The 15184-nt window shown below is 38.9% G+C and overlaps 1 protein-coding gene and 1 long non-coding RNA gene across 2 annotated transcripts; both read left to right on the forward strand.

Annotated features, from left to right (window-relative positions):
- Positions 1-277: 277 nt before the first annotated feature.
- LOC109154154 lies at positions 278-4329 on the forward strand. The gene is made up of 4 exons (XM_019302016.1): positions 278-363; positions 1525-1591; positions 2273-4182; positions 4287-4329. The coding sequence occupies exons 1-4, from the start codon at positions 278-280 to the stop codon at positions 4327-4329; spliced, it is 2106 nt and encodes a 701-aa protein (XP_019157561.1).
- A 506-nt stretch (positions 4330-4835) lies between these two features.
- Positions 4836-5231, forward strand: LOC109154181. Its single transcript, XR_002049661.1, has 3 exons — positions 4836-4860; positions 4953-5052; positions 5140-5231. It is a non-coding gene; the product is annotated as an uncharacterized LOC109154181 (long non-coding RNA).
- Positions 5232-15184: the final 9953 nt, after the last annotated feature.

Below are 15184 nucleotides of genomic sequence, written 5' to 3' on the forward strand. Positions count from 1 at the left end.
CCGCGGTCACTTCAATCACTCTCTCAAAACACCTAACCACGGCTTCATGCGCCGTCGAGACTTCAAATTCCTCACTGCTAAGCGGTCTTTAATTTCTTCTTCTTGTTCTTCTCCTTCTTCGTTCCTTTTGGTGCAAAATTCAATCTTCCTATTGACCAAGGCCGAATCTATGACGACAATGACACGGTGCTCATCCGAGTTGTTGCCAGAGTCGTCGACTCGAATCTTGGCGGTAGTATCCTGCTGAAGCTACTTGATGATGCATCTGGACTTACCAATGACGCCACCAACGCGAGAGGTGTGGCAGAAGAAGCGAAATGCAACATTTGTGAAGGATTTGCAGGAAGAGAAATTTATCTTTAGGTATCTGCTTCGTAGTAGGTCGTAAATGAAAGAGGGTAAAAGATGGTCAAATATTGGAATTACTAAATTGTCCATCTAGTTAACACCAATTGGACGAAATAATAAGCGGAGGACTATATAGAGCAAAAACACACAAGTTTGGTACTAAATTAGGTCACAAAAGTCGTTTAAGATGAAATCGAGAAAAATCATCATAGTCTGATAGTCGTGTACCATTTTGGGTATTGATTGTTTTTAAAATGTTGATCCGGCCTGCCATACTTTAATCCAATTGTTATACCATAGACCAAGGTCAATCGTTATGCGTTGGACCCGTGTCCAGCATGCTTGCTGGACACGGGTAACAGTGCCGTTAGGCACTGTTATCTCCTTTTTTTTTTTTTTTTTTTTAAATTTCAGACCGCTTCGTTATAGGAGTTTATGTTCATAATTTTATTACTATATTATTAATAACTTTACATTCATAACTCCATAACTGTACGTTCATAACTCTATAACTGTACATTCATAACTCCATAACTGTACATTCATAACTCTATAACTGTACGTTCATAACTCTATAACTGTACATTCATAACTCCATAACTGTACATTCATAACTCCATAACTGTACATTCATAACTCTATAATTGTACATTCATAATTTTCGAAGCTCTATGTTCACAATTTTAGAGCTCTATGTTCATAATTTTATCACTATATGTTCATAATTGTAAGTTCATAATGTTAGAGCTTTTTGTTCATAATTCGATCAATAACTGTACATTCATAATTCCATAACTGTAGATTCATAATCTCATAACTGTAGATTCATAACTCCATAACTGTAGATTCATCACTGCTGGAAATCATCGTATTTCCGACCACTTTTCCGACCACCACAAAAAGTGGTCGGAAAAATCATCTTTTTTGCAATTTTCCGGCGAATGGGTAAGGGGGTCGGAACGGGGTCGCAATTTCCGACCATTATTAGTAGGTGGTCGGAACTTCCGATCACATGGTAACAGTGGTCGGAAACTGTCGGCGGTTTGAATTTTAAATATATTTTTTCCGACGACAATTAATGGTGGTCGGAAATACCTAAATGCTTCCACTGCGTATTTCCAGACCTATTTTCTCTGTTTTTTACCCCCTTCTACTGCTTTTTTTTCTTCTTTGCAGGTTTTCTTTCAATAATTCATGCATAATAGTGCTAAAAGCAAGTTGTACTACATCATATCAAGTTAAGGTATGTGTTTACATTCTTAAATCTACTATTTATTAAGACTTTTTTTTAGATCTAGTTCAATTTTTTTAATATATTTTTGTGAATACTTATTTAGATTATTTATTTTAATATGATTGAAGAATGTATATGTGTGTATGTGAATATGTTTATAATTATTTGTGTATTTTTACTTTTTAAAAATTACATTTTATATGTGTGTGTCTATTTACTAGTGTGAATTTTTTTAGATCTAGTTTAATTTTTTAAATATATTTTTGTGGATACTTATTTAAATTATTTATTTTAATATGATTGAAGAATGTATAGTGTGCATATATGTATATGTGTATTTATGTGAATATGTTTATAATTATTTGTATATTTGTACATTTTTAAAATTACATTTTATATGTGTGTCTATTAACTAGTATGATTTTTTTTTTCCTTAGATCTAGTTTGATTTTTTAAATATATTTTTGTGAATACTTATTTAGATTATTTATTTTAATATGATTGAAGAATGTATAGTGTGCATATATGTATATGTGAGTATGTTTATAATTATTTATATATTTGTACTTTTTACAAATGACATTTTATATGTGTCTAATTATTAGTATGAGTGTATATGATTATTTAAAATATTAGTATTATTTTTAATACTTTTATATTTGTGTTTGCACTGTATATATGTTTTTACAGTTGTTTTACATGGCTAATATACCTGAACATCGGAAATGGATGTATAATCGATTGTTACCCGGAAAAAGGGGGTACACAGATGAGTTCTTATTGGGTGTTGAGGAATTTGTAAATTACGCAAGCACACTTCCTGTATACAAGGCTTCAATGAAGATTAGGTGCCCATGTAGTAAGTGTAAGAATAGAGTACACTTGTCTGCAGATGATGTTCATGTTCATTTATATAGGAAGGGTTTTGAACCAAGTTATTGGATTTGGACATGTCACGGTGAGCTTCCACCTTCAATACAACCACACATGAATGAGGGCCCTAGTGAAAATAACCAATATGAACAAATGGTTTTTGATGCATCTGGTCCATCATTTTTTCCATTAAATGTCGAAAATGACCAAGATGAAGAACCACATAGTAGTGCAAAAAACTTCTACGAATTGTTAGATGCTGCGAGACAACCTTTATCAATGAATGTTAATGAAGAAACAGAGCTGGCATATACATTGAGGATGATGAATATCAAGACAACTTTTAATATACCACAGCTAGCAATGGATCAGATATTTCAGTATATTAATCATTTGATGGGTCCCGATAATCGAGTACCTACCAGGTATTATGATGCAAAAAAGTTACTTACAAAGCTTGGTCTTGGACATGAGAAGATTGATTGTTGTGTAAACAATTGTATGTTGTACTATAAGTCTGAAATAAATGACAAGCACTGTAAGTTTTGTGGTGAGACAAGATTTAAACCTTGCCCATCTGGATCTACTCGTGCAAAAGAGGTGCCTCGCAAAAGAATGCATTACCTTCCTCTCATTCCTCGATTGCAACGTTTGTATGCATCACATAGCTCTGCTTCACACATGCGATGGCATTATGAAAATCGTCGCGAACCTGGTATTATGTGTCATCCCTCTGATGGTGAAGCATGGAAGCACTTTGATAGAAGGTTCCCTGATTTCTCAGTAGATCCCCGAAATGTAAGACTGGGCTTATGTTCTGATGGATTTACTCCTTTTGGTTTCAATGCAAAGCCGTACTCTTGTTGGCCTGTTATGGTTGTTCCGTATAATCTCCCACCTTCAATGTGTATGACTACACCATACACATTCTTAACCTGTATTATTCCTGGACCGAAGAATCCAAAGGCCAATATTGATGTCTATCTTCAGCCTTTAATTGATGAACTTCAATTGTTATGGGAAACAGGTGTCTTAACTTATGATGCATCACTTAAACAAAATTTTATGATGCGCGCTGCGTTAATGTGGACCATCAATGACTTTCCTGCATACGGTATGTTATCTGGATGGCAGACAGCCGGAAAACTAGCATGTCCTTATTGTCTTCATTATTCTAAATCATTTTATCTGAAGAATGGTCATAAAACATGTTGGTTTGATTGTCATCGTCAATTCCTTCCAATGAATCACTCCTGGAGGAAGAATCGAGATACCTTTGTCAAACAACGAGCTGAGAAATCAAGACCTCAACCAATTTGGACAGGAGATGAGTTGTTTCATAGTTTGGAAAATATCCCAAGGATTATTGATGGTCCAATTGGTCGCATTGAGGGGTTTGGACAAGCACACAACTGGAAAAAAAAAAGCATATTTTGGGATTTGCCTTATTGGAAGGATAATTTGTTACGTCACAATCTTGATGTGATGCATATAGAGAAAAATGTGTTTGATAACATTTTCCACACAGTTATGGATGTCAAAGGCACAGCTAAAAATAAAGACACGCCTAATGCACGTCTCGATATGAAGGACGTGTGTAATAGGCCCGAACTTGAGTTGGTGGAAAAGAATGGACGTTATCTTATGCCCAAGGCAAGCTACAGTTTGAATCGTACTAATCAATTAGCTGTCTATGAGTGGTTACGAACTTTGAAGTTACCTGATGGGTTTTCTTCTAATTTGGCTACATGTGTTGATTCCACATCTTCTAAATTAATAGGGATGAAAAGTCATGATTGTCATATTTTTATGCAGTTTCTTATGCCTGTAGCCTTCATGTTTTTACCAAGCTGTCACTGGAAGCCTTTGACTGAGTTAAGTGCGTTTTTCAGAAATCTTTGCTCTACATCCCTACGTGTAGACAAAATACAGGAAATGGAAAACTCAATTGTTTTAACATTGTGTAAGTTAGAACGATTTTTCCCTCCAGCACTGTTTGATTGCATGGAACACTTGCCTGTCCATCTTCCCTATGAAGCACGTTTAGGTGGCCCAGTACAATATCGTTGGATGTATCCATTTGAACGCTTCCTCAATCACTTGAAGTCCAAAATGAAAAATAAGAGATATGTTGAAGGTTCAATTGCCGATGCATATATGCTTGAAGAGGCAACACACTTTGCATCATTTTATTTTGAAGATGATGTGCAAAGTAGAAGAACAAGGATAGGTCGGAACCTAAATGATGGCGGCATTGATCAGAACTTGCCAGTTACTTTGTCAATATTCAATCGACCTGGTCGGTCGATGGGCAGGAGAAAGACAAGATATTTGAGTGTAGAAGAACGTTTCACCGCTCATCAATATGTGTTACTGAATTGTGAGGAGGTTCAACCGATTTTAAGGTATGTGTACTCCACTTTTTCCCATTTTGATTTCAAATGTGTGTGTGTGTATATATATATATATATATATATATCTAATATCAGTATTGTAGGATGTATGAAAATGGTTTACGACGTTACAATCCTGGTTGTACTGATGAAGATGTAGACAATGAAGTTGAAAGAAATTTTGCACATTGGTTTAAAGAATATGTAAGAAGTTAATTCACTTTGTCATTTTTGATTCATTATTATCTATATTTTTTTGTTATGTGACATTTTCTTTGTATTTATTATTAGGTATATTGTCCAACGAACAATGTGTGTAACCAATCACTCATTGATTTGGCATCTGGGCCGATAATGGAGGTTAACACATACACTGGGTATGTCGTTAATGGTTTTAAGTTTCAGACTGAAGAATATTGCTGTAGAAAGTCGACTGCTAACTACGGAGTGTCAATCAAGGGAACAGGTTTAACACAATTTGAATCAAATTTTTTTGGCAAATTGCAAGAGGTTGTTGAGGTTGAGTACCCCAATGTTCCAATAAAAAAGGTTGTTCTCTTCAAGTGTTAGTGGTTTGACCCAACACCCAATATTGGATCAATATTCAATTCCGAATATGGTATCGCTGAGGTGCATTGCAATAAACGATATAGGAAATATGATCCTTTTATCATTGCACAAAGCGCATGTCAGGTGTGTTATATTCCATACCCACGGGGTATACGGGAGAAAATAAATTGGTGGGTAGTCTTGAATGTACGCCCAAGAGGAACTATTGATTGTGCCTATAGCTCTAGTTACACATATCAACAAGATAACATATCGTTGCCTACATATGGGGGTGATCAAAGTATTCAAGATGACGTGCAAGAGTTAGTGCACGAACCATTACAAATGAATGAAGTGGAATTACCTCACATCGGAAATCAATGGTCCAACCACGGTGTCCAAATTGAAGATTCAGAAGAAGAAGATACTGAAGAAATTGAAGAAGATGACAGTGATGATTCTGATGAAGATGATAGTGGAGATATTGGTGATGAAGATGATAATGAGGAATCAGAGAATGATGAGGGTGATTTTTAATTTAGAGTTGAAATTTAAATTATTTTAATGTTTACTTTAATTTTAATTAGTGTTTAAGAAAAATTTAAGTAATTGTAAAAAAAAAAAAAAGAATTAGCCCAAAAAAAAAATAAAAATGGCGGAAATCTAAAATTTTGGAAAATTTCATTAAGTCTGATCTCTCTCTCCACTACTTAGATTTCCCTCTCCCTCCACCACTTCACTTCTCCATCTTCTCTCTCCCACTTCATGCGTACTTCCTCCTTCACACGGCCCACTTCCTCCTTCACCACCTACTTCCTCCTTCACACCTCCAGCACCGGCAGTAGCACAACAATGGCAGTCGACAGTCCCTATAAAATCATACAATGATGCTCCTACACATATGAAGGACGTATGGTTTAATGAATTCAGGGTAACTTATTTTATAACTGCTATTAGTAAATTACTTTATAATTACCATAGGGAACTACTAATATATACATTTGATAATTTATACCTTTACTAATTACTTTATACCTACTTTATGCTCCAGATGCTATAACTATTACTTTATACATTTACTAATTATAATTTGATTTTTTTTAATCTTATCAAAGAAAAAGTATAAGTGGAATCCAGAAGATGAGGCAGTAATTCAGAGTATATTCCACAAAAAGGCTGCTAGAAGATTATCTGACACGTTGGGGCAGGTTCGCATCAATTTGGCAAGAGGCCATGCACCACCAAATTGGATGAATGATCAGGTTTTGGCCCAATACCGCAGCATTTGGAATACAGAGGAGTTTAAGAAGACTGCTGCGAAGAACAAAAGAAATAGAAATTCAGATTGCGGGGGATTGGGACCATCACTGCACACTGCAGGTTCAATCTCCATTTCTGAGCATAGGAGAAGAATAGTAAGTCATTTACTACTATTTAAATACAATTTATAGTTAAACAACAACATTAATATTTGGTTTATTGTCTTGGATAGAAAGAAAAGTCTGGAGAAGAGCCCTCTCATGCAGTGTTGTTCCAAGCAACTCACAAACGCAAAAAGACAAATGAGTTTGTTTGCAAAAAGGCTGATCATGTAAATGTAAGATACTAAAACTTTTCCTAGAATTAAAAGTGTAGGCCTAGTAAAGCAGTTTTACTTGTTTTAAAAAGTATATTCCATAATATACTTGTGCCAACATCCAAATATAGTAGTAAGAATACCCCATATCCTGATATTTAGAATGCAGATTATATTAGAGCAGAAACTATACGGACTTGAGAACTAATTAAAAGTATGCTTAGTTTAGACATGTTAGAGGATGGAACATGCAGATTATATTAGAGCAGAAACATCATTTTGAGTTCTGGTTTGTGAAACCAGAACTCAAAAAAATTATTTTGAGTTCTGGTTTCACATACCAGAACTCAAAACATCATTTTGAGTGCTGGTTTGTGAAACCAGAACTCAAAAAATTATTTGAGTTCTGGTTTCACAAACCAGAACTCAAAATATCATTTTCATTGTAATTAATACATGATTGTCATAACATTTATTAGATTTTGAGATGATAAAATGATTGTGTTTGGTAAAAATTGTTAAATATAGGAGGCTGCAATTCAAAAACAACAAACTCAACCTGAGCTTGGAGAGTCAAATGCATGGTTCTTGGCAGTCGGTGGCCTCAAGAAAAGAGGATCTGTTTATGGATTTGGATCAGATACACCGCGCTACTTCCTTGAGGCTGTGACGCAAAAGAATTCAAAATCCGGACAATCATTGGCACATGCAGTTTATGAGGATCAAATCAAGGAACTAAAAGAAGAGAACAAGCAAATGAAGGAAAAAATGGCATGGTTAGAAGCGGAATTTGCTGCAATTCGTGGTGCAAATCAACCTTCTTTTCAGTCTACTAATCCCGCCGTTAGCCATGAAAATAGTGGTGTTGGATTAGATGATCTTGAGCAATAGATCCAACATTCTAACTTTTTTTTTTTTGGTGATGGGTTAGATGATCTTGAGCAATAGATCCAAGATTCTAACTTTTTTTTTGTGATGGGTTAGATGATCTTCAGCAATAGATCCAAGCTTCTAACTTTTTTGTGATTTAGGAAATATTTTGATTGTATTAGCACATTTTGAATGATGGTGGACATTAGAATTGCAACATTATGTATAATTAAATTTGATATTGAAATGTATAATATTTGTGTTATGAAATTACTAGTTTTAAAATTGGTAAAGCAGTGTATAATTTGTAGGAAAAGTAGCAATAGAAATTGTAAATTACAAAATATATATATATATTTATTTATTTATTTATTAGTTTCCGACCACCATGGGTCGGAAATCTGGAACGAACGAAATCTTGGTTCCAAATTTCCGACCGCCCGATCGTGGAATTTCCGACCACATGGTGGTCGGAAATATGGATCCGTCCAAGTATCAAACCCGTCGTTTGTTTCCGACGATTAAAAAAATGTGCTCGTTGTTTCCGACCACTCTCTATTGTGGTCGGAATTAGCGACGGGCCTTTTTCCGGATCCCCATTTTGGTCAGAAAAGTGGTCGGAAACACGGTTTCCGACCCAATTTAGGCTGTTTCCGACCACTTTTGGGTGGTCGGAAATCTGATGATTTCCAGCAGTGCATAACTCCATAACTGTACATTCATAATCTTCGAAGCTCTATATTCACAATTTTAAAGCTCCATGGTCATAATTTTATCACTATATATGTTCATAATTGTAAGTTCATAATGTTAGAGCTCTGTGTTCATAATTTCATAATTGCATAACTGTACATTCATAACGGCATAACTGTACATTCATAATCCAAAAAAAAAATAACGCCGTTAACGCCAAAACGCGCGTGATTTTTTTTTATTATTTTTTTTTAACTAAATGACGCGTTTTTTTTTAAAAACGACGTCGTTTTGGGCCCGTGTCCACAATTCACTGTGGACACGGATCCAGGGCATAATTTGCCGACCAAGGTCTACCGTCAAATTTGTGTGGATCATAAAAAATGTATATTTTTAGTATACTAAAAGTGTATTATTTTTGTATATTTTTAATATACTATATATAACATAAATAATATTAGATTCTGCCATAAAATTTTAATTTTTTTAGTTTTCTAATATTTAGTATTATATTGTTACCTGTGAGGTACGCATTTTCACTGGCCAAAAAATTTAAGCCCTAACTCAACCCTAGGAAAAAGACTTAGAATTTTTTATTATTTTTTTTTTGTTGTTGACCGGACTAGAAACGCATTTCTCAACAAGTTTTTTTAATTTTTCCTTTTGTATTAATTTTTTAAAAAACTTATACCCCAAATAAATTGTAATACAAAAGAAAAAAAAAAAGCTTATGAGGAATGCATTTCTGATTTGGTCCAACACACAAAAAAAAAAAAAAACACACACACACACACATTTTCTAAAAGTTTGATCATTGATGTTCACAGATTTCATTCACTTTCTTCTCTCCCTTTCCTAAGTTACACCATGATAAGTTCCAAGAAATTAATCAAGATGGCAAAGAAATGGCAGAAGTTTGCTGCCACCCAAAGGAAGAGGCCGGATTTCTTTTGCAAGGCATAACAATGAAGCTAATAGCTGCAGCAAATTCCCTGCAGTTATCAAACACAATTTCGTTTTGTTGTTCCCCTGGCATATATATATATCGACAACAAAATCACTAGGCAACTCCTAGAAATGTCTGAAGAAGAGTTTGGACTTCCGAGTGATAATGGACCTATTAAAGTACCATGTGATGGACTACTCTTGGACTACATACATCATATCATTGCTCAGTCGCGGTGTTGGCAGACAAATTCAGAACGCTTTGAGCGAGTGTCTCAGTTGCTTCAAACCGGAGCACCTCTGATGCATTTTGGGGGCAGCATTATTCTCGTAGAACCAAGAACAAGCAGGATGAGGCAACAATAGGAAAGTTGGGGTAGAAAGGAAGCCACTAGGAAAGAATTGGAAAGTTGAGGTTATTTAGAAAGATACTTATTTCAGTTTTTGGAAACTTATTTCCTTATTATATAGGTACTTTCGTTATTTAGTAAGTTGGAATGTTTTAGCATATTACTTAGCTAGTCAGCTTATTTAGTTTATTCCCTATTCTATGAGTTGTGATGGTTTCTGGGTTTTCAGGCCCAAGGAGGTCCAACACAACCTTTGGCTGGAGGATACACCTTTCAATAAAATGTATGCCTATATTGGAAATAATGCTAGTGCTCGGAATCTCTTAGGTATTCTCCCCTCTCCGGGTATTCAATCCTCTGTCCTTTTACAAGAGTGGAGGAGCCTTTATATAGCGGCTCCTCCTCTACCGACTTGAAGGCCCTTAATGGCCGACTTCAAGACTAATTAAGATATGAGCCGTTGGACGCCATTACTCGGTCGGCCAACGGTTCTTCCAGGCTTGTAACAGCCTGACCGAGTTCTTCTTTCAATGCCCTAACGGCTCCCTTTTAAACGAGCCTCTTCAATGCTCTCAACGGCTCCTTGAACCGAGTCTTTCCCTGGGCTTGGGCCTCGGTCGACCCCTCGTCTCGGCCTAAGCTCCCACTGGGCTCCTCTTTAGCAGCTCTGAACTGGGCCCCGTGCTTGGGCCTGGGCCGACTCCAGGACTCGGCCCAATTGCTCTTCGGGCTCCTCTCGACGCTGGCCCACTTCTCCTTTCTCGAACCATTTTCTTTGGGCCCCTATCTCTTGGGCCGGGGTCCTTACCCCATCAAGTTGTATTTTACCCTATAAAAAGGGGAACCAATTCTAATAAAAAGGCAAGCTGAATTTTTATCCCAGCAAAGGGAATTTGGGAGTTTTGGGGCCTCAAGAAAACCCAGACCAGTTCTGTGCTATTTTCTATCCTATTTTTCCTGCCTGTGATGATCAGTTCATAACATTGGTTCCATTACCGGCGTCATGGGCGACCCACCTCCCAGCAACGAACGTTCTAAAGCTGAGTATGGCGATTTGTTTGAATCGGTTAAGGAGCTGAAACAGTCCTTGGCTGATCTCATCAATAACTATACTCTCATTCCCAAATCACCCCAACCAGATTCAACCGCTCTCCAACCTGCCCTGGGTGATGCTGCTCCCCTTACTAGTGACGATACCACCTTCCGCTCCCAGTACACGCATGGAATTTCCTACATTCTCTGGCCACGAAGACCCCCTCATTTGGCTCCATTGTTGTGAACTCTATTTTCGTACTGCTCATACCCCGGTTAACGCTCAAGTTGAGTTGGCAGCCTTTAATATGACTAGTGAAGCTCAATTGTGGTATTACCAAATCTTGCGAGACGAACCCCGGTTGCCTTGGGGTATTTTCAAGGATTATTGCAAGCTGCGTTTTGGCCCTCCTCGTAGTGCTAAACCCTTGGGGGAGTTGGTTAACGTTAGGCAGCACGCACGTCATATTGATGAATATGTTTCAGATTTCCAACTTCTGTTGGCAAGGGCAGATTCGGTGCGCATTAACCAGCAAGTCGATTTATTTACAGCAGGATTAGACGAGTTGCTCCGAATTGATGTGGAACGCAGTAAGCCCTGCTCCTTGGCCGAGGCCATTAATACTTCCCGTGATTTTTACCGACGACTCCTTTTGATGCAAAAAGGAACATTTAGGCAGCCCCCACGGCCGCTGCCAGCTCCTACAGGGAGCAACTTGGTGACTGTCACCAACTCCAGACCGCAAGCTACGCTGAAACCTGGTCACAAACCCCCTCCAATTCGCCGATTGTCACCCACGGAGCAAGAAGAACGTAAATCCAAGGGCCTTTGTTTTAACTGTGATGAGACGTGGTCTCGCGGCCATCGGTGCGAACACCTATTTTGTGTCCTAGGCATTAATGAGGAAGAGGAAAGTGATGACACTACCATTGAGGACCTTGAGGTGGCAGAAATATCCCTTCATGCAATAACAAGTGTGTCAACAGGGGAGATGATGAAACTTCAAGTGTTGATTGAGGGCACACCGCTGCTTGCGTTGGTGGATACGGGGAGCACCCATAATTTCATCAATACTACTACTGCACTTGGGTTGTCTCTTCCTACGGCTCCTCGTCCGGGAATAAAGGTCGCTGTGGCAAATGGGGATTCTCTCTCAAGCACTGGTCTATGTGAGCAAGTTTTGGTTTCTTAGGGCCCCGATTCGTTTTTAGTAAATTTGTTTCAGATTCCACTGGTGGGTTTTGACTTGGTTTTAGGAATTCAATGGCTTAGCACCCTTGGACCAATTTGGTGGGATTTTAATTCCTTGAAGATGCAGTTTTTTTTGAATGGAAAATTGGTCTCATGGTCCAGCGACACTCTCCATGCATTGGCTGCCGTTTCTTCCTTGCTGCCAACTTCCAACCAAGACATTTTGAACGTCCTTCTATCAGAATTTGACCCCTTGTTCTAGGAAGTCTCAACACTACCACCATCCCGCTCGTGTGATCATCGAATTATACTGTCCACTGGTTTTGACCCAGTTACTGTTCGTCCTTATAGGTACCCCCAAGTACTCAAGGATGAAATTGAGAAACAGTGTGCCGATATGCTTGAACATGGGATTATTCAGCCGAGCAAATCGCCATTCTCTTCTCCGGTACTTTTGGTTAAGAAGCAAGATGGGACTTGGCGTTTCTGTGTTGATTATCGAGAACTAAATGCTCGCACTATTAAGGATAAATTCCCAATTCCGGTCATTGATGAGCTTTTTGATGAATTACATGGGTCCCGAGTCTTTACCAAGTTGGATTTGCGCTCCGGCTATCACCAAATACGGATGCGCCCAGAGGATGTGGAGAAAACAGCATTTAGGACTCACCATGGCCATTTCGAATTTTTGGTCATGCCGTTCGGGCTCACGAATGCCCCGTCAACTTTTCAATCTTTGATGAACGAAGTCTTTGGGCCTTTCCTTCGTAAGTTCGTATTGGTTTTCTTTGATGACATTCTGATTTATAGTGATACTTGGGCAGAGCATATTCAACACATCCGCATGGTTTTTGAATTACTACTACAACACAGCTTGTTCTTGAAAAAGTCCAAATGTGTTTTTGGAGATAACCAGGTTCGTTATCTTGGCCATGTTATTAGTGATCAAGGTGTGGCTGTCGATGAAGACAAAGTACAGGCAGTACGTGACTGGCCAATTCCCAATTCTCCGACCAGTCTTCATGGGTTCTTGGGACTAGCAGGGTTCTACCGTCGGTTTATTCGTGACTATGGCATCATCGCAGCACCTCTCACCAACTTACTCCGCAAGCATTCTTTTGTGTGGTCAAGGGAGGCTACCAAAGCATTCTAAACCTTGAAACATGCCCTCACCTCTGCTCCGGTCTTGCACCTACCTGATTTTGCCCAATCCTTTGTCGTCGAGTGTGATGCTTCAGGTAGCGGGGTAGGTGCAGTTTTGCAACAGGCCATGCATCCCATTGCTTTCTTTAGCAAAAAGCTTGCTGATCATCATCGAAAGCTTGCTGCATATGAGAGGGAGTTAATTGGTTTAGCGCAAGCAATTCGCCATTGGCGTCACTATTTATGGGGACGATCATTTATTATTCGAATTGATCACTATAGTCTCAAGTATTTGCTACAGCAGCGCCTATCTACCTCTCCCCAGCAACATTGGATGAGTAAACTCTTGGGCTTTGATTTTGTGGTGGAATACAAACCAGGGAAGCTCAATGCAGTGGCCGATGCTTTGTCTCGTAGGGATCAGACTCCAAAACACTGCTATGCAATTTCTATGATCCACTCCATGTTGTTGGGTGCCATCAAGGAGGCCGTACACACTTCCCGTTCTTACTCACCCTTTGTGCAGAAGGTTGGACAACCAGGAAACAACCTTTGGCAACTCTTTGATGGCCTCCTTCTTTATAAGAAAAAAATCTTCATTTCTCCAGATTATGAACTTGTCAATCGTGTGCTACGAGAAGTCCATGATGCCACCCACGAAGGAGTCCAGAAAACGATTCACCGAGTTCATCGTGATTTTACTTGGCCTGGTTTAAATAGTATGGTGCGTTCTTTTGTAGGCAGCTGCGCAGAGTGCCAACGACAGAAGTGGGAAAATTGCCACCCATCTGGAGTGCTACAGCCACTGCCTATACCAGCCCATATATGGTCAGATATCTCCATGGATTTTATTGAAGGGTTGCCAAAGGTGGGAGGAAAGTCGGTGATATTTGTGTTGGTTGACCGGTTTTCAAAGTACAACCATTTTATGGCTTTACAACATCCATTTTCAGCAGCCATAGTTGCTCAAGTGTTTTTTGCCAATGTTTTTAAGTTACATGGGTTGCCAGAGTCTATTGTGAGTGATCGAGATTCTGTTTTTTTGAGTAACTTCTGGAAGGAGTTATTCCTCTTGAGCGGAGCTAAATTGAATTTTTCTTCCTCCTACCACCCACAATCTGATGGCCAAACAGAGGTGGTGAACAGAACTATTGAGGTCTACTTGCGATGCTTGGTTGGAGATCACCCTCGAAAGTGGACAGACATTCTCCCCTGGGTTGAGTATTGTTACAATACTGCTTTCCACTCTGCCCTCCATTCAACCCCTTTTCAGATTGTGTATGGCAGGCCACCTCCACGTTTTTTATCCTATGAACCAGGTACGTCTAAAGTGGACGCAATGGATGCAGCTTTGTAATCTCGAGATGAGGTTCTCCGTGACGCACGACATCACCTCCATTTGGCCCAGTCGAGGATGGAACAAGCATATAACCGCCTCCATCGAGCTGTGGAGTTTGACGAAGGCCAGTGGGTTTGGGTGAAGGTGCAGCCATATCGGCAGAATTCCTTAGCCCGGCGGTGGAATAATAAACTGTTCCCAAGATTTTATGGCCCCTTTCGAATACTAAAACGAATTGTTAAGGTAGCCTATCAATTGGAGCTTCCCCCGGAGTCACGCGTGCATAATGTGTTTCACGTATCCTTGCTTAAGCCATTCACAGGCAATGCTCCCTCCTTGCTTTCTCCACCACCACCTACAAGAGATGGCCGATTGATTTTGCAGCCTAAGGCAGTGTTTAAGTGCAGACTCAACCGTGGTGTAAGGGAGATATTAATCCAGTGGCAGGGGCTTCCCATGGAGGATGCCACTTGGGAAGTGTTAAGTAACTTTGTCTTGCAGTTTCCTGATTTCAAGCTTGCGGACAAGTTTGATGTCCCGGAGGGGAGTAATGATGCATTTTGGGGGCAGCATTATTCTCCTAGAACCAAGAACAAGCAGGATGAGGCAACAATAGGAAAGTTGGGGTAGAAAGGAAGCCACTAGGA

Source organism: Ipomoea nil, unplaced genomic scaffold, assembly GCF_001879475.1.
Source record: "Ipomoea nil cultivar Tokyo-kokei standard unplaced genomic scaffold, Asagao_1.1 scaffold2610, whole genome shotgun sequence".
Classification (NCBI taxonomy): Eukaryota; Viridiplantae; Streptophyta; class Magnoliopsida; order Solanales; family Convolvulaceae; genus Ipomoea; species Ipomoea nil.

Excerpts from the sequence above, each read along its gene's own strand:
- LOC109154154 (XM_019302016.1), top strand. The coding sequence starts at position 278 with ATGACGCCACCAACGCGAGAGGTGTGGCAGAAGAAGCGAAATGCAACA. Across the intron at positions 364-1,524 it reads GAAGAGAAATTTATCTTTAG|GTTTTCTTTCAATAATTCAT; the intron begins GTATCTGCTTCG and ends TCTTCTTTGCAG. Across the intron at positions 4,183-4,286 it reads ACTTTGAAGTTACCTGATGG|CCTTCATGTTTTTACCAAGC; the intron begins GTTTTCTTCTAA and ends TTATGCCTGTAG.